The following is a 21114-nucleotide window of genomic DNA, read 5'->3' as shown; positions in this document are numbered from 1 at the left end:
CGCGTCGTGACAGATATCATGACACATCCTGACAGACATCATGACAGACATCGTGACACACGTCGTGACAGACATCGTGACAGACATCGTAACAGATATCATGACACGCGTCGTGACAGATATCATGACACATCGTGACAGACATCATGACACATCCTGACAGACATCGTGAAAGATATCATGACACATCCTAACAGACGTCGTGACAGACATCGTAACAGACATCATGACACGCGTCGTGACAGATATCATGACACATCCTGACAGACATCGTGACACATCCTGACAGACATCGTGACAGATATCATGACACATCCTAACAGACATCGTGACAGACATCGTGACACACGTCGTGACAGACATCGTGACAGACATCGTGACAGACATCGTGACAGACATCGTAACAGACATCATGACACGCGTCGTGACAGATATCATGACACATCGTGACAGATATCATGACACATCCTGACAGATATCATGACACATCCTAACAGACATCGTAACAGACATCATGACACGCGTCGTGACAGATATCATGACACATCCTGACAGACATCGTGACAGATATCATGACACATCCTGACAGACATCGTGACAGATATCATGACACATCCTAACAGACATCGTGACACACGTCGTGACAGACATCGTGACAGACATCGTAACAGACATCATGACACGCGTCGTGACAGATATCATGACACATCATGACAGACATCGTGACACACGTCGTGACAGACATCATGTGACACATCATGACAGACATCGTGTGACACATCATGACAGACATTGTGACAGACATCGTGACACATCATGACAGACATCGTGAAAGACATCATGACAGACATCATGACACATCGTGACAGACATCGTGACAGACATCGTGACACATCGTGACAGATATCATGACAGATATCATGACACATCCTGACAGACATCGTGACAGACATCGTGACACATCGTGACAGATATCATGACAGATATCATGACACATCCTGACAGACATCATGACAGACATCGTGACACATCGTGACAGACATCATGACAGATATCATGACACATCCTGACAGACATCATGACAGACATCGTGACACACATCGTGACACATCGTGACACATGAGACATTGTGACAGACATCATGACACATCGTGACAGACATCGTGACAGACATCATGACACATCGTGACAAACATCGTGACAGACATCATGACAGACATCGTGACAAACATCGTGACACATCGTGACAGACATCATGACAGATATCATGACACATCCTGACAGACATCATGACAGACATCGTGACACACATCGTGACACACATCGTGACACATCGTGACACATCATGACAGACATCGTGACACATGAGACATTGTGACAGACATCATGACACATCGTGACAGACATTGTGACACATCATGACACATCGTGACAGACATCATGACACATCATGACACATCGTGACAGACATCGTGACAGACATCATGACACATCATGACACATCGTGACAGACATCATGACACATCATGACACATCGTGACAGACATCATGACACATCGTGACAAACATCGTGACAGACATCGTGACAGACATCATGACACATCATGACACATCGTGACAGACATCGTGACAGACATCGTGACAGACATCATGACACATCCTGACAGACATTGTGACACATCATGACACATCGTGACAGACATCATGACACATCATGACACATCGTGACAGACATCGTGACAGACATCATGACACATCCTGACAGACATCGTGACAGACATCGTGACAGACATCATGACACATCATGACACATCGTGACAGACATCGTGACAGATATGACACATCCTGACAGACATCATGACACATCATGACACATCGTGACAGACATCGTGACAGATATGACACATCCTGACAGACATCATGACACATCGTGACAGACATCGTGACAGATATGACACATCCTGACAGACATCGTGACAGACATCGTGACAGACATCGTGACAGACATCATGACACATCATGACACATCGTGACAGACATCATGACACATCATGACACATCGTGACAGACATCATGACACATCGTGACAAACATCGTGACAGACATCGTGACAGACATCATGACACATCATGACACATCGTGACAGACATCGTGACAGACATCGTGACACATCCTGACAGACATCGTGACAGACATCGTGACAGACATCATGACACATCCTGACAGACATTGTGACACATCATGACACATCGTGACAGACATCATGACACATCATGACACATCGTGACAGACATCATGACACATCCTGACAGACATCGTGACAGACATCGTGACAGACATCATGACACATCATGACACATCGTGACAGACATCGTGACAGATATGACACATCCTGACAGACATCATGACACATCCTGACAGACATCGTGACAGACATCGTGACAGACATCATGACACATCATGACACATCGTGACAGACATCGTGACAGATATGACACATCCTGACAGACATCATGACACATCGTGACAGACATCGTGACAGATATGACACATCCTGACAGACATCGTGACAGACATCGTGACACATCATGACACATCCTGACAGACATCGTGACAGATATGACACATCCTGACAGACATCGTGACAGACATCGTGACACATCATGACACATCCTGACAGACATCGTGACACACGTCGTGACAGGTCACTGAGCCAGTGTTTTTTCGGCTTTGAGGCAGGAAACAGTCTCTTTCTTTTATGATTTGTATTCTAGCCTGGGGGAGTTGGGGAAGAGCTGATTGTGAAACATTTTAAATTTAATTACACGTTGTAACAATGTTTTCCCTGCTAAGTACACATGTTGAGAAGCAACCACTGACTGCACACCGGGACACATTCCAGAGTATCTTTATGCAGCTTGACATGTTGGTTAGGTTTGCTGGCTGGTAGGTAGGTCGGGATACTGGTCACATTTCACTTTAGTTCCAACAAGATTCGGACTAAAAGGCAGACAGATTTTGTGTCCAGGTAGCTTGGTGGTCTATTCCGTTGCCTACCAACATGAGGATCGCTGGTTCGAATCCCTGTGTTGCCTCTGGCTTGGTCGGGCGTCCCTACAGACACAATTGGCCGTGTGTACGGGTGGGAAGCCGGATGTGGGTATGTGTCCTGGTAGCTGCAGTAGCGCCTCCTCTGGTCGGTCAGGGCGCCTGTTTGGAGGAGGGGGAACTGGGGGGAATAGCATGATCCTCCCACGCGCTACGTCCCCCTGGTGAAACTCCTCACTGTCAGGTGAAAAGAAGCAGCTGGCGACTCCACATGTATGGGAGGAGGCATGTGGTAGTCTGCAGCCCTCCCCGGGTCAGCAGAGGGGATGGAGCAGCAACCGGGACGGCTTACAAGAGTGGGGTAATTGGCCGGATACAACTGGGGAGAAAAAGGGGGCGGGGGGGGGGAATCCCAAAAAAAAGTTAAAAAAAAGAGACAAGTGTGGTGGAACCTGCTTGTAAGCAGTTTCTTAGCTGGGTTAAGGTGTCTGAGCTGTGTTCGCTTCCTCCAGGCGTGGGTGGTGAGCAAATTTGGACGCGTCCTTCCCGTCCTAAACCTGAAATGTCAAAGCGGTACCAGAAGCAGGACCATGAAGTACGACCCGTCCAAATACAGCCACAACATCAAGAGGCTGGAGCTGCCCAACTCAGACCAGCCCGTTCCTGTCTGCAAGCTCACCTGGGTCATAACAGGAGGGGATGATGACATCAGCAGGAAGAGGCGGGGCGAGTTCCCTCCACACAAACCGTGGAGGATGAAGAGGAGTCGGGCTGCCCCAGAGGACATGCCCACATCCGGCTCCGCCCCTGCGGAGGGCAGAACCAGGTAGTCACATGGAGAAATCGGCTGTAATTAGTTTTCATTTATTAACTTCCTGTTTGTGTTATTCAACTTAATGTGTTATGGGACACATCTGGGACCTCACAAAGTGGATGTCAGGGTTCCTGCTACAGCATCTGGAGATGTACAGGAAAAGAATTTGGAAAATTTAATCCTAAAGTTTAGAAATTGTGAAGAAGTGAGGGAAATGATGGAACTATATTGTTGGGCTGTATCAGTACACCGTACGGTCGCATCACATTGCTGCATGGCTTCAGACCTCAAGTCATCTCAGATGCTGCAGTTTCTCCTCATGAAGAATGATTATCTGTAGAGTAACACAACACATTTACTGTGGGCTGACGAGCAACATAAACAACACTGAACACCAAGCCAAACCCTCAGGTCTGGTGAGGAGGTTAAGCTCTGGAGAGGTATTATTGACTTTTGAAATACAGAATATATCTGAGCTGCTGAAATAGGGCCCTGTGATGGCCTGGCGGCCTGTCCAGGGTGTCTCCCCGCCTGCCGCCCAGTGACTGCTGGGATAGGCTCCAGCATCCCGTCACCCTGAGAGCAGGATAAGCGGTTTGGATAATAGATGGCTGGATGGATAATGCATGGATGGGTGGATGGATAACGGATGGATGGATGGATAGATAATGGAAGGATGGATGGATAATGGGTGATGGATGGATAGATAATGGATGGATGGATTAGCTGTTACCTGTTCCACTTGTGACGCTACATGACTGTGTTTTTTCAAAATGCCTTTCTTTATTCGTCTTTTTCTCGTTGCTAGCGGTCTGAACCTGTGATGTTTTCCTCTCCTAGGCAGGGTGGTGTGTCGGTGCAGACTAATGGTTTTATTAAGGTGTCGCATGGGGACCGTGGACCTCCGGGGGGCCTCAGACAGAGGACCTGGACTAAGGGCCTGTATGGGTTTGACCATGACGTTGACTCAGATGAAGACATCCGCATGCTGGTAGAGTCTCAGCAGAGCTCCCATGATGCACTGCGGCAAGACGTGGATGACGATAACCTGGAAGTGGTTGGGGACGGCTACCAGGTGAAGTCCAACAGGTTCCAACAGTGGCAGAAAGGTAACGGCACTGGTTAAATTTGTATTTCATTATAGCTTTTTCTTGTTACTTCTATATACTGGTGCTTGTTGCTGAATGATGTCAACACCAAATCACATTCCCGCAGCCAACACACATGGTCACATGGTCTAACGGCCAGACAGGGCGTCCGGGTGGCGTGGCGGTCTATTCCGTTGCCTACCAACATGGGGACGGTGGTTCGAATCCCCGTGTTACCTCCGGCTTGGTTGGGCGTCCCTACAGACACAATTTTTTTTTTCAAGCAATATATTTATTGAATTTTGTTTGCAAATTGCATCAAAACAAGTAATAACACAGTACAGCAAGCATTTTCACCCTTCCCCATAACCCCCCCATAACCCCGTCCCTATAACAAGTAATACAATTCAAAGCAGGGTTAAAGAAGATAATAAAAATAAAAATTAAATTAAAAAAAAATAACAATAATTTCTTTCACAGACTGATTAGAGGGTGTGGTTTTTTTCAGTTGCTTTTACGCATATAAACAATCAGATAGAGTTGTTCTACTCCCCCAGAGCTTGTTCTTGCTGAAGCAAGTTACCAACATTAGTATTACGTCTTAAGAAGTACAGAAACAATCCCCAGATTTAATCAAAAACACTTTGTTTACGTCTAACAATATACATTATCTTTTCCATTGACATGTTTGAAGCCATTTCTTTAACCCACATACTAATTCTTGGTCCATCAACACTTTTCCAATTAAGAGCAATTACACGTTTTGCTTGTAATATACACATGTCTATAAATCTGAACTCATTGCTATGTAGATGTGGGGTGGTAGGATATAAACCAAGAATAAAAAGCTTTGGACTCAATGGTAATTTCTTTGACAAAATTTGATCAATCATATCAACAATGTCTTGCCAGAAGGTTTTCACTTCCACACATTCCCATATACAGTGAAACAGCGTCCCCCTTGCCTCAATACACTTAATACAGGTATCAGGAATATTGTCATTAAACTTGTGCAATTTAACAGGAGTTATATATGTACGCATCAGCCATTTATACCGTCGAGGCTTTAGGTTGCTGCTAACTGTCTGTCTCTGGGCCTCTTTACATGCCTCACTCCATTCTTCTAAAGATATTTCCTCCTCTATATCTCCCTCCCATAATCTCAGTTTTGTCTCTGATGATTCATCAGATCCAGATACAAATAAGTCATACATAGTTGAAATTAAACCTTTATCATAACAGTGTTTTGTGACTGCAACTTCTAATATAGAAATGGTAGGAATGTCTAATGAATGGCTTTGACAGGATGATATAAAACTCCTTAGCTGAAGATATTTGAAAAAAGGATTCCTTGGAATGTCATACTTGGTAGATATTTCCTCAAAGGACATGAATACTTCATCCTCCTCCCTGTACATGTCTTGCACTTTCCTTAACCCCTTTTCAGCCCATAATTTAAATCCCCTATCATTCTGCCCTGGTTTGAAATTGGCATTACCCCAAATAGGACTGAAGCGTGACCGGGACATATTTATATTCAAATACTTACAAGCATCGAACCAAACATCAGTCATATGCAATATTATAGGGTTGTCTGTATTTTTCTTCAGATATTTACGGTCTGCTGAATACAAATACAGGTGCAATGGTAAGCCCGGTGTAACAGAGCAGGCTTCCAGATCAATCCAAGCTGGGGGACTTCCAGATGAGAAGTAAAACATCATCGACCTTAACTGTGCTGCCCAGTAATACCATTGGATATCTGGACATTTCAGGCCTCCTCGATCATATGGTAGATAAAGTAAAGATAGACGTAATCTAGGACGTTTATTTTGCCAAATAAAGTTGGTAAACAGTTTCTTGGTTTTCGTGAACACAGATGAAGGAGGGGGTAGGGGGATATTCTGGAACAAATAAAGAAATTTGGGAAGTATATTCATCTTTAGGATATTAATCCTGCCGATCATTGAAATAGGTAAGGATGTCCAACGCTCTATCGAAGCAATACTAGCGTCCAGGATGGGCTCATAATTTGACTGAGCAATCTTATTCACCTCAGGGACAATTTTTATTCCCAGATATGTAAATGTGTCTGTTGGGTTGAAGGTAGAAGCATAAACAAGACCATTCTTCCTCTCTGTTTCATTCAGTAACATTATAGATGATTTGGAGTAATTAACTTTATAACCAGATATTTTCCCAAATGATTCAATAAGGCTTAGGAGCGCTGGGATAGATCTATGCAGATTTTTAAGCATTAATATCACATCATCGGCGAAGAGTGCTACCCTGTGCTCCAGATGTCCCTCTCGAATTCCATAAATATCGCTGTGAGTCCTCGCCGCTATAGCAAATGGTTCTATCGCTAGGATAAAAAGTAAAGGCCATAAAGGGCTCCCTTGAGGGCAACTTCTACAAATGTTAAAAGGTTTAGAAACCTTACTATTCGTCAAAACTTCTGCAGTAAGCCCTGTACAAAGCAGTCTTACCCATTTGATAAATGTATCCCCAAGGCCAAATCGTGTGAACACCTCAAACAGATAAGGCCATTCAACACGGTCGAAGGCCTTCTCTGCATCAAGTGAAAGTAAGGCCGTGTCAGGCGCCTCCCTCTGACTGTATAAAATATTGAGCACTCGTCTAACGTTATGAAAACCCTGTCTCCCTTGAATGAATCCGTTCTGGTCTTCCCCCACTACTCTAGGTAGAAGATCCTCCAATCTTCTTGTAAGAATTTTACAGAGTATTTTTGTATCAAAATTTAGGAGACTAATTGGATGCATATTTTCACATTTTGGTTTTGAGAGTAAAGTGATTAGGGCGCCCCTCATAGATGTAGGGAGAAGACCATTCTCAAAGGATTCCTGAAACATCTCGAAGAGGGGTGGTATTAATTTGGTTTGAAATGTTTTATAAATGTCTATAGGGATGCCATCTGGACCCGCTGATTTTCCAGCCTGCATACACCCAATTCCTTCTGCAATTTCCAATGCAGTTACATCTTGATCTAATACTCTACTTTCCTCTTCCGAAATTTTAGGAATATTAAGATTGTCTAGGAATTGTGTTTGCGTGTCCAGATTAGGAGAGCACTCAGAGCTGTATAATTTCCTGTAGAAGTCTCTAAAGGCTTCATTAATCTCTGTCGGGTCCACTATAGTTCTACCACTTGGGACTTCAATACAATTAATAGACCTTTCTGTTTGTTGTTGTTTAATGCGCCATGCTAGAAGTTTTCCGGGCTTTTCCCCCTGATCATAGTAGGACTGTTTGAGTCTCATTAAATCAGCAGCCGCTTTATTAGCTGCCAGTTCATTGTACGGTGATCTAAGCAGTAGCAGTCTTGTATGAACATCTGTAGGTATATTTCTATTATTATATATTTCTGTTTCCAGTTTTTTAATTTCCTCATCTAATGTCTTCATTTCAAGTCGTGTAGCCTTTTTCTTGGAACTAGTGAAGGAAATGATTTGGCCCCTGATAAAGGCTTTGAAAGCCTCCCACCTTGTGCTAGCAGAAGTCTGGGACTTGTTACATTCAAAATACAGGTCAATCTGCTTATCTAAGAAATCTATGAATGTAGGATCCGCAAGCCACCCGGGTTAAAAACGCCATCTCGGGGGGTCGCACACTTAAGTTATTATCTTCATAGGTCAAGGATACTGCAGCGTGTTCAGACAGAACTATACTACTATAATGACATTCATCTATTTTGGAGACAAGTAGCGCTGAAACCAAAAAGTAGTCTATGAGTGAGTGAGTTCTAGGAGTACCGGAATAGCAGGAATACTCTACTGCGTTCGGTTTACCATGCCTCCAAACATCAAACAGATTCAATTCCTTCATAAAATGGTGTATCGTCTTTCTGGACTTACTGTGGGTATCATCTAAACCAGTTGACCTGTCTTTTGAAGGATCTAACGTACAGTTAAAGTCGCCAGCTATTATGTATTTCCCAGGATGATTTGAAGCAGTAAAAAACAGACTATTATAGAATTTAGAGTCATCTTCATTGGGGCCGTAAACATTTATCAAAGTTAAGGTTTCAGATAATAACCTACCCTGGACTATAATATATCTCCCTGCAGGGTCCTTAACTACATGCTGTACCCGTAATGGAACCGAATGAATTAGTATCATAACCCCTCTAGCATGAGTGGTGTACGGAGCAGACAACACTTGACCCTGCCATCGTCTTGCTATTTTGGGAACGTCCTCATCCACCATGTGTGTTTCTTGTAAAAAAACGATTTTTGATTTCAAGGATTTTATCCTGCTCATTACCTGCTTCACCTTTGTGAGTTTGATCAAACCCCTACAATTCCACCAAGTACGTTTTACCTTGCAGCTCTCTGACATTGATTCCGGTATGTTATATTAGGAACCGTAGTGAAGAAGTACTTTGACAAGCCACACCCACTGATGATAGAATAAATAATAAAATGAAACCACAAAAACCCACCCTCAACCCCATACGAACCTGAAGTCCAGGAACTCTGGACATCCCCTCCCATCCCACGTTTAACTAGCGCTAAAACGAGTTTCTCTACCTTTTCTTTTCTTCTCGCTCTAGCTCGCTATCTTACTTTTTCTAAATACTAATCACACATAACATCATTAATGAACTGTTCAACGCCAACAACATGTAGGCATATATAAAATTAACCATCCGAGCACATACACAAACCTGGAACCCGTGCATGCAGACTGGAAGACGAGGAGAGGGAAAAGTCTGTAGCCTGGTCACACGAGTCCGCGATGCATTGGGCCTTCCGTCCTCCGACAGGCGCATAAACCGATGATGACTCTCTCTGTCCCTTAGGTCTAGGCCTACTGGGATGTGCCCATGTCATTTCGGCTGGTGCTTGGACATTGTCTCTCATTCAGGGTTAAGTGCATTTCACAAAAGCTGAATAGTCCAGCTATAAACCAGACTCCGTCCTGTCCAGGTAGAAAAATAAAGCCTAAACAAAAACAAAATGGCGACAGCCCGAACACGTAGCTACATCTTTCGTGTAAATGGAAATAAAATAAAATAAAGTGAGCTTAATAGCCTACTGCGTCAGTCCTTATCCGAGGGATTGAATAAACCGCTCCACTTCTGCCGGGGTTTGAAAGGTGTGGGGTCTCTCGTCGTGTGTTACCAGGAGCCGGGCTGGAAAGAGGATTCTGTGCTTGTGGATCCCCCGGTCTCTCAGCTTCTTCCGGACCTGGTCATAGTCGCGCTGCATCTTGTGCACCCCGGCAGAGAGGTCGATGTGAAAACGGACCGGCGTGTTCTTGTAAAGGACCTGTCCCTTGGTTTTGGCTGCCTTTAGTACTCGCTCCCTGTCCTTAAAGTTCAGGAACCTCATGATCAATGTCCTTGGACGACCCGTGCGACAGTCTACCGGAGCGCCGATTCTATGAGCCCGCTCCACCACCAAGCCCTCCCGCGGATCCATGTTCAGAGCCTCCGGCAACCACTTCTCCAGAAATGCAGGTGCATCCTGGCCCTCTTCTTTCTCCGGTAGGCCACCAACCTTACGTTATTTCGCCGACTCCTGCATTCCAAGTCCTCCACTTTGTCAGTAAGGCTTTTGACGGTGCTTTCCAGCGTGCTAACTCGGGGTGTTAGCTTCTTCACGTCGTCCTCCACCTTGTCAGTAAGGCTTGTGACGGTGTTTTCCAGCGTGCTAACTCGGGGTGTTGGCTTCTTCACGTCGTCCTCCACCTTGTCAGTAAGGCTTTTGACGGTGCTTTCCAGCGTGCTAACTCGGGGTGTTAGCTTCTTAACGTCGTCCTCCACCTTGTCAGTAAGGCTTGTGACGGTGCTCTCCAGCGTGCTAACTCGGGGTGTTAGCTTCTTAACGTCGTCCTCCACCTTGTCAGTAAGGCTTGTGACGGTGCTTTCCAGCGTGCTAACTCGGGGTGTTAGCTTCTTAACGTCGTCCTCCACCTTGTCAGTAAGGCTTGTGACGGTGTTTTCCAGCGTGCTAACTCGGGGTGTTAGCTTCTTAACGTCGTCCTCCACCTTGTCAGTAAGGCTTGTGACGGTGCTCTCCAGCGTGCTAACTCGGGGTGTTAGCTTCTTAACGTCGTCCTCCACCTTGTCAGTAAGGCTTGTGACGGTGCTTTCCAGCGTGCTAACTCGGGGTGTTAGCTTCTTAACGTCGTCCTCCACGTCAGAAATCCGTTGCTCGGCCTGTTCCATGCGGCCCGTGCATTCCTGTATCTGTTTCTTTACATCCGCAATTGTCGCTTGCACTCCATCACTTTTCTTGTAAAGTCCACTTTTCAAAGACCATATGGCTTTCATGATATCTAGGTTGCTATTCTTATCTGTGTCTAACATTTCCTCATCATCTTCCTCGTGGTCGTCTTCTTCGTTAGCCATATTTTCAACCTGCATGGCGTCGCCAACCTTCTCAGCCTCTTCCTCGTGTCGCGATTTCCTTTTCTCCTTCTCTTTTTCTCTCTTTGCCTTTTCTTTCGGGTTTTTCCCTGACATTTTAGTTCTGGGTACTCTCATACACGTATTGCGTGACTTTGGACAAGATTCGGATTAGTATTGTGGGATTAATTTACACACTAGCTGCAGAGCTTGAGATGTGCGACCCCCTAGTCCCTCGCCTTAACCAGAAGTCCCTACAGACACAGTTGGCCGTGTCTGTGGGTGGGAAGCCGGATGTGGGTATGTGTCCTGGTCGCTGCATTAGCGCCTCCTCTGGTCGGTCGGGGCGCCTGTTCGGGGGGAGGGCTGTGGGGGAATAGCGTGATCCTCCCACACGCTACGTCCCCCTGGTGAAACGCCTCACTGTCAGGTGAAAAGAAGTGGCTGGTGACTCCACATGGCAGCCCTCCTCGGATCAGCAGAGGGGGTGGAGCAGAGACCAGCCCGGCTTAGAAGAGTGGGGTAATTGGCTGGATACAATTGGGAAGAAAAGGGGGCAAACTTTTTAAAAAAGTTGAGTTTTTTCTAGTTGTTTGGCATGCGGGCACACGGTTAAACGCAGTTCGTCCCCCGGACCACAAAGGCTTGGTTCAGAGCGTGTTGTGGACCGTCAGGAGGTTGAGGGAATGTGGTAAAACTGAACCAACGTGAAACAAAGTGCAACCAGGACCTCAACCCGTCCTGAAACACAAACAGTCCGACGAAACATTTCATTTGACAACAGGTTGTTTTGAAATACAGGAATTTCATTGGTGTCTTGTAAAAGCTGAGATGAACAATTTGAGATCCGGGTTTGTGGTTTTGGTTCCAGGTGGTGGGGACGAGGAAGAGGAAGAGTATGACTCAGCAGACACAGATGAACTCCTCAGCTCCAGAAGACCTCCTTCACAACAGGAGAAAAAACCGTTGCCAGCAGTGGGCATCAGAAATACGAAGAGGAAGAGAGGTGGAGGAGAGGACGAGAAGGACGAGGAGAGCTTGAGGGATACCGACCAACTCTTCACCTCCAGAACACCTTTAAAGCAGCAGAGAAACCACTCTGGAAGACCGAGTCCTCCAAAGACTCACTCTGGAAAAGGAAAGGAAGAAGTCAGCCCTGTTTTAAAACCGCTTTCCTTACAGTCAGACATCATGATCAGTGAAGAGGAGGAGGAGGAGGAGGAGGAGGATGACGACAGTGGTGGCTTAGAATCCAGCAGTTCAGATTATGAGGCCTTGTTCTCACACTGTACCAGGCTGGAGATCTCGCTGGCAGACCTACAGAAGCTGGCGGAAGACTCGCTCTCCGCCGACGGATCAGACGAGCAGGAGCCTGCCCCCTGTCACACCTCAAACTCTCCAACTTCCAGCATGCCAAGCGCCTCCTCTGAACCAGCAGCCATACCGCCTCCCAACAACCCCCCAAGACAAGCCCATAAAACAGTTCCCAAGAAAGGAATTACACCGGAGGAGATCCTGGCGGCCATCTTAGAGGATGAGGACAGCGACAAAGACGAAAAGAAGAAGAGGAAGAAGAAGAAGAGTGCTGTCTCTGCACCTCTCCCGACCTTCCAGGGAACCCGAGCTCTGATTATGGAGACATATCTGACAGAGGAGGAGAAGAAAGAGAGCTTCCAGCTAAACCACACCTCCCACAGCAGCAAAGAGGAGAGCCTTGAGGGAGTTGCTCCTCCTCCTGGAACTGACTCCACCCCTGGAGGAGGTGCAGACCTTTTCACACCACAGACCACACTTTCTCTCCCCACTCCTCAAACCAGCTGCTCCTCTACTGACTCCTCTGCAGAGGAGGAGAAGACAGGAGGCAAGAGCCAAGTGGTGGAACTGCAGTCAAATAAAACAGAGGAGCCAAGTTCAGAGGAGGAGTCTTCATCATCCAGCAGTGAAGATGAAAAGGTGTGTGTCAGAGCTCCTGGTGGTGGAGGAGGAGGAGGAGGAGGAGGAGCAGAGAAAGAGCAACAGAGGCAAGATAACCTGAGACGACTGGCAGCTGTGGAGCGGAGACGGAGAGAGATGGAGCAGCACAGGAAGCTCATCCAGGGAGCACTAGCCAGCGTGGTGGGTGGAGTTCAGCTTCTTTATCTGTCAGATGCACAGCTGGACAGGCCTTACTGGCCACGAACATGACACAACAAACTCACGACAAAAACATCACGCAACAAACTCACAACAAAGACATGACATGACAAACCCACTCGCAACAAAAACATGACACGACAAACTCACAACAAAAACATGACACGACAAACCCACTCACAACAAAACATGACACGACAAACCCACTCACAACAAAACATGACACGACAAACCCACTCACAACAAAAACATGACACGACAAACCCACTCACAACAAAAACATGACACGACAAACCCACTCACAACAAAAACATGACACGACAAACCCACTCACAACAAAACATGACACGACAAACCCACTCACAACAAAACATGACACGACAAACCCACTCGCAACAAAAACATGACACGACAAACCCACTCACAACAAACACATGACATGACAAACCCACTCACAACAAAAACATGACACAACAAACCCACTCACAACAAAAACATGACACGACAAACCCACTCACAACAAAAACATGACATGACAAACCCACTCACAACAAAAACATGACACGACAAACCTACTCACAACAAAAACATGACACGACAAACCCACTCACAACAAAAACATGACACGACAAACCCACTCACAACAAAAACATGACACGACAAACCCACTCGCAACAAAAACATGACATGACAAACCCACTCACAACAAAAACATGACACGACAAACTCACAACAAAAACATGACACGACAAACCCACTCGCAACAAAAACATGACACGACAAACCCACTCACAACAAAAACATGACACGACAAACCCACTCACAACAAAACATGACACGACAAACCCACTCACAACAAAACATGACACGACAAACCCACTCGCAACAAAAACATGACACGACAAACCCACTCACAACAAAAACATGACATGACAAACCCACTCACAACAAAAACATGACACGACAAACCCACTCACAACAAAAACATGACACGACAAACCCACTCACAACAAAAACATGACATGACAAACCCACTCACAACAAAAACATGACACGACAAACCTACTCACAACAAAAACATGACACGACAAACCCACTCACAACAAAAACATGACACGACAAACTCACAACAAAAACATGACACGACAAACCCACTCGCAACAAAAACATGACATGACAAACCCACTCACAACAAAAACATGACACGACAAACTCACAACAAAAACATGACACGACAAACCCACTCACAACAAAAACATGACATGACAAACCCACTCACAACAAAACATGACACGACAAACCCACTCACAACAAAAACATGACACGACAAACTCACAACAAAAACATGACATGACAAACCCACTCACAACAAAACATGACACGACAAACCCACTCACAGCAAAACATGACATGACAAACCCACTCACAACAAAAACATGACACGACAAACTCACAACAAAAACATGACATGACAAACCCACTCACAACAAAACATGACACGACAAACCCACTCACAACAAAAACATGACATGACAAACCCACTCACAACAAAAACATGACACGACAAACCCACTCACAACAAAAACATGACACGACAAACTCACAACTAAAACATGACACGACAAACCCACTCACAACAAAACATGACACGACAAACCCACTCACAACAAAACATGACATGACAAACCCACTCACAACAAAAACATGACATGACAAACCCACTCACAACAAAACATGACACGACAAACCCACTCGCAACAAAAACATGACACGACAAACCCACTCACAACAAAAACATGACACGACAAACCCACTCGCAACAAAAACATGACACGACAAACCCACTCGCAACAAAAACATGACACGACAAACCCACTCACAACAAAAACATGACACGACAAACCCACTCACAACAAAACATGACACGACAAACCCACTCACAACAAAAACATGACACGACAAACCCACTCACAACAAAAACATGACATGACAAACCCACTCACAACAAAAACATGACATGACAAACCCACTCACAACAAAAACATGACACGACAAACCCACTCACAACAAAAACATGACATGACAAACCCACTCGCAACAAAAACATGACACGACAAACCCACTCACAACAAAAACATGACACGACAAACCCACTCGCAACAAAAACATGACACGACAAACCCACTCACAACAAAAACATGACACGACAAACCCACTCACAACAAAAACATGACATGACAAACCCACTCACAACAAAAACATGACATGACAAACCCGCTCACAACAAAAACATGACACGACAAACCCACTCACAACAAAAACATGACACGACAAACCCACTCGCAACAAAACATGACACGACAAACCCACTCACAACTAAAACATGACACGACAAACCCACTCACAACAAAACATGACACGACAAACCCACTCACAACTAAAACATGACACGACAAACCCACTCGCAACAAAAACATGACACGACAAACCCACTCACAACAAAAACATGACACGACAAACCTACTCACAACAAAAACATGACACGACAAACCCACTCACAACAAAAACATGACACGACAAACTCACAACAAAAACATGACACGACAAACTCACAACTAAAACATGACACGACAAACCCACTCGCAACAAAAACATGACATGACAAACCCACTCACAACAAAAACATGACACGACAAACTCACAACAAAAACATGACATGACAAACCCACTCACAACAAAACATGACACGACAAACCCACTCACAACAAAAACATGACACGACAAACTCACAACAAAAACATGACATGACAAACCCACTCACAACAAAACATGACACGACAAACCCACTCACAGCAAAACATGACATGACAAACCCACTCACAACAAAAACATGACACGACAAACTCACAACAAAAACATGACATGACAAACCCACTCACAACAAAACATGACACGACAAACCCACTCACAACAAAAACATGACACGACAAACCCACTCGCAACAAAAACATGACACGACAAACCCACTCGCAACAAAAACATGACACGACAAACCCACTCACAACAAAAACATGACACGACAAACCCACTCACAACAAAACATGACGCGACAAACCCACTCACAACAAAAACATGACATGACAAACCCACTCACAACAAAAACATGACATGACAAACCCACTCACAACAAAAACATGACATGACAAACCCACTCACAACAAAAACATGACACGACAAACCCACTCACAACAAAAACATGACACGACAAACCCACTCACAACAAAAACATGACATGACAAACCCACTCACAACAAAAACATGACATGACAAACCCACTCACAACAAAAACATGACATGACAAACCCACTCGCAACAAAACATGACACGACAAACCCACTCACAACAAAAACATGACATGACAAACCCACTCGCAACAAAACATGACACGACAAACCCACTCGCAACAAAACATGACACGACAAACCCACTCACAACAAAAACATGACACGACAAACCCACTCGCAACAAAAACATGACACGACAAACCCACTCACAACAAAAACATGACATGACAAACCCACTCACAACAAAAACATGACACGACAAACCCACTCACAACAAAAACATGACACGACAAACCCACTCACAACAAAAACATGACACGACAAACCCACTCACAACAAAAACATGACACGACAAACCCACTCACAACAAAAACATGACACGACAAACCCACTCACAACAAAAACATGACACGACAAACCCACTCACAACAAAAACATGACACGACAAACCCACTCACAACAAAAACATGACACGACAAACCCACTCACAACAAAAACATGACACGACAAACCCACTCGCAACAAAAACATGACACGACAAACCCACTCGCAACAAAAACATGACACGACAAACCCACTCGCAACAAAAACATGACACGACAAACCCACTCACAACAAAAACATGACACGACAAACCCACTCACAACAAAAACATGACATGACAAACTCGCAACAAAAACATGACACGACAAACCCACTCACAACAAAAACATGACACGACAAACCCACTCACAACAAAAACATGACACGACAAACCCACTCACAACAAAAACATGACACGACAAACCCACTCGCAACAAAACATGACACGACAAACCCACTCACAACAAAAACATGACACGACAAACCCACTCACAACAAAACATGACACGACAAACCCACTCACAACAAAAACATGACACGACAAACCCACTCACAACAAAAACATGACACGACAAACCCACTCACAACAAAAACATGACACGACAAACCCACTCACAACAAAAACATGACACGACAAACTCACAACAAAAAATCCAAGAATTAACAGGAAAAAAAAGAAAGTTGAATTTCATGTGGACACAAAGTTTACTGACAGAAACCTTTCATCCTCATCTAAGTGTCCTCTTCAGTCTCACCTGACTGCAGGTACCCCCACCCTTATAAACAATACAGTGACTGCAGGTGTCCCCACCCTTATAAACAATACAGTGGCTGCAGGTGTCTCCACCCTTATAAACAATACAGTGACTGCAGGTACCCCACCCTTATAAACAATACAGTGACTGCAGGTGTCTCCACCCTTATCAACAATACAGTGACTGCAGGTGTCCCCACCTTTATAAACAATACAGTGGCTGCAGGTGTCTCCACCCTTATCAACAATACAGTGACTGCAGGTGTCCCCACCCTTATTAACAATACAGTGACTGCAGGTGTCCCCACCCTTATCAACAATACAGTGACTGCAGGTGTCCCCACCCTTATAAACAATACAGTGACTGCAGGTGTCCCCACCCTTATAAACAATACAGTGACTGCAGGTGTCTCCACCCTTATAAACAATACAGTGACTGCAGGTACCCCCACCCTGATAAACAATACAGTGACTGCAGGTGTTTCCACCCTTATAAACAATACAGTGACTGCAGGTGTCTCCACCCTTATAAACAATACAGTGACTGCAGGTACCCCCACCCTTATAAACAATACAGTGACTGCAGGTGTCCCCACCCTTATAAACAATACAGTGACTGCAGGTGTCCCCACCTTTATAAACAATACAGTGACTGCAGGTGTCCCCACCCTTATAAACAGTACAGTGGCTGCAGGTGTCCCCACCCTTATTAACAATACAGTGACTGCAGGTGTCCCCACCCTTATCAACAATACAGTGGCTGCAGGTGTCCCCACCCTTATTAACAATACAGTGACTGCAGGTGTCCCCACCCTTATAAACAGTACAGTGGCTGCAGGTGTCCCCACCCTTATTAACAATACAGTGACTGCAGGTGTCCCCACCCTTATCAACAATACAGTGACTGCAGGTGTCCCCACCCTTATTAACAATACAGTGACTGCAGGTGTCCCCACCCTTATAAACAATACAGTGACTGCAGGTGTCCCCACCCTTATCAACAATACAGTGACTGCAGGTGTCCCCACCCTTATAAACAATACAGTGGCTGCAGGTGTCCCCACCCTTATAAACAATACAGTGACTGCAGGTGTCCCCACCCTTATTAACAATACAGTGACTGCAGGTGTCCCCACCCTTATAAACAGTACAGTGGCTGCAGGTGTCCCCACCCTTATAAACAATACAGTGACTGCAGGTGTCCCCACCCTTATAAACAATACAGTGACTGCAGGTGTCCCCACCCTTATCAACAATACAGTGACTGCAGGTGTCCCCACCCTTATAAACAACACAGTGACTGCAGGTGTCCCCACCCTTATAAACAATACAGTGACTGCAGGTGTCCCCACCCTTATAAACAATACAGTGACTGCAGGTGTCCCCACCCTTATCAACAATACAGTGACTGCAGGTGTCCCCACCCTTATAAACAACACAGTGACTGCAGGTGTCCCCACCCTTATCAACAATACAGTGACTGCAGGTGTCCCCACCCTTATAAACAACACAGTGACTGCAGGTGTCCCCACCCTTATAAACAATACAGTGACTGCAGGTGTCCCCACCCTTATAAACAATACAGTGACTGCAGGTGTCCCCACCCTTATAAACAATACAGTGACTGCAGGTGTCCCCACCTTTATAAACAATACAGTGACTGCAGGTGTCCCCACCCTTATAAACAATACAGTGACTGCAGGTGTCCCCACCCTTATCAACAATACAGTGACTGCAGGTGTCCCCACCCTTATAAACAACACAGTGACTGCAGGTGTCCCCACCCTTATCAACAATACAGTGACTGCAGGTGTCCCCACCCTTATAAACAATACAGTGGCTGCAGGTGTCCCCACCTTTATAAACAATACAGTGACTGCAGGTGTCCCCACCCTTATAAACAATACAGTGACTGCAGGTGTCCCCACCCTTATAAACAATACAGTGACTGCAGGTGTCCCCACCCTTATAAACAACACAGTGACTGCAGGTGTCCCCACCCTTATAAACAACACAGTGACTGCAGGTGTCCCCACCTTTATCAACAATACAGTGGCATAACGACCTCATATGTAAATGTGGTGTGACCGTTAACTAGAGTTTCTGGACCGCTGAGCTGACCAGGTCCCCACCGACACAGCGGCGGGGAAGGGGGAAGTCCCACATTAAACAGGACTTGGTTATCCTAACTGGGCGTCTGTCAAAGCCAGGAAGACGTCCAGCCAGTGCAGCAGCTGATGGAAGACAGGAGAAGGACAACAGCTGTGTGGGTGTAAAGCGGTGCTGCTTGTATGTTCTAAACCCCGCGTGTCCGCTGCTTTCAGGCTGAGTGAGGAGCTCCATGTAGCAGCTTTTACTGTGTTTATTGTCGTTGTCGTTGTCGTCTTGATATTATTGTCTCTGTCTCCCATCAGGATGCCCCAGCATCAACAGGTAGACACATTGTCTTCGCTTCTGATGAAGAGGATGACGAGAATGAAACCAAAGACATGGTAAAGAAGGATGACGGCGTAAATGATATATCGTGCAGGCCTAACGGAGACTTGAGTTAAGGTGTGTGTGTGTGTGTGTGTGTGTGTGTGTGTGTGTGTGTGTGTGTGTGTGTGTGTGTGTGTGTTTGTCCAGGCCTGTCAGAAGACGTCCATCTCTAAGCTGTTCGATAGCAGTGAGGATGAGGAAGATGGTGATGAAAGTCAAGATGATAGTAGGTTTCAGGTCAAACCTCAGTTTGAGGGCAGAGCTGGACAGAAGGTGAGTGGCTTATTTATTATTCACTCATCCCTTGACCCGTCTGTCCCCACCGCTCCGTCACCGTGTCTGTGTGTGTGTGTGTGTGTGTCCCCAGATGTTGGAGATGCAGGCTCGTTTTGGAACAGACCAGCGGTTCCGGTTGAACGCTCGCTTCCTGGAGAGTGATGAAGAGGAGCGTGATGAAGAGCAGAGCACAGGTGAGCTGGTATGAGACCAGTAAAATGGCGCTACCCCGATGTAATGAGACCGACGCTCAGACCCAGTGTGTTGTTGTGACGTTTATCACTGACTCATCGCCGAGTGATGAGCGTCAGTGCTTCTGACATTGATAAAGAAACATGTCGACCACCTGTCAGTCATCTGACTTCACCTGTCAGTCATCTGACATCAGCTCCTCTCCCTTTTTTAGTCATTCTAACAAACGTTGTCTCCTCCCCATGTTCTTC

General features: G+C 45.5%; 1 protein-coding gene across 2 annotated transcripts in view; it reads left to right on the top strand.

Annotated features, from left to right (window-relative positions):
* The window catches only part of nol8 (nucleolar protein 8), a 52419-nt gene that overhangs the window by 8356 nt on the left and 22949 nt on the right, over positions 1–21114 (top strand). For both annotated transcript variants that reach the window (XM_056273928.1, XM_056273929.1), the window contains exons 6-11: positions 3561–3874; positions 4703–4971; positions 12195–13438; positions 20332–20409; positions 20543–20668; positions 20763–20865. In XM_056273928.1, coding sequence (XP_056129903.1) covers positions 3561–3874; positions 4703–4971; positions 12195–13438; positions 20332–20409; positions 20543–20668; positions 20763–20865 — 2134 coding nt within the window. The remainder of the gene's footprint in view (positions 1–3560; positions 3875–4702; positions 4972–12194; positions 13439–20331; positions 20410–20542; positions 20669–20762; positions 20866–21114) is intronic.

This window comes from Lampris incognitus, chromosome 2 (assembly GCF_029633865.1).
Source record: "Lampris incognitus isolate fLamInc1 chromosome 2, fLamInc1.hap2, whole genome shotgun sequence".
Lineage (NCBI taxonomy): Eukaryota > Metazoa > Chordata > Actinopteri > Lampriformes > Lampridae > Lampris > Lampris incognitus.
Note: the sequence above shows the minus strand (reverse complement) of the source record. Positions and strands in the feature narration are given on the sequence as shown.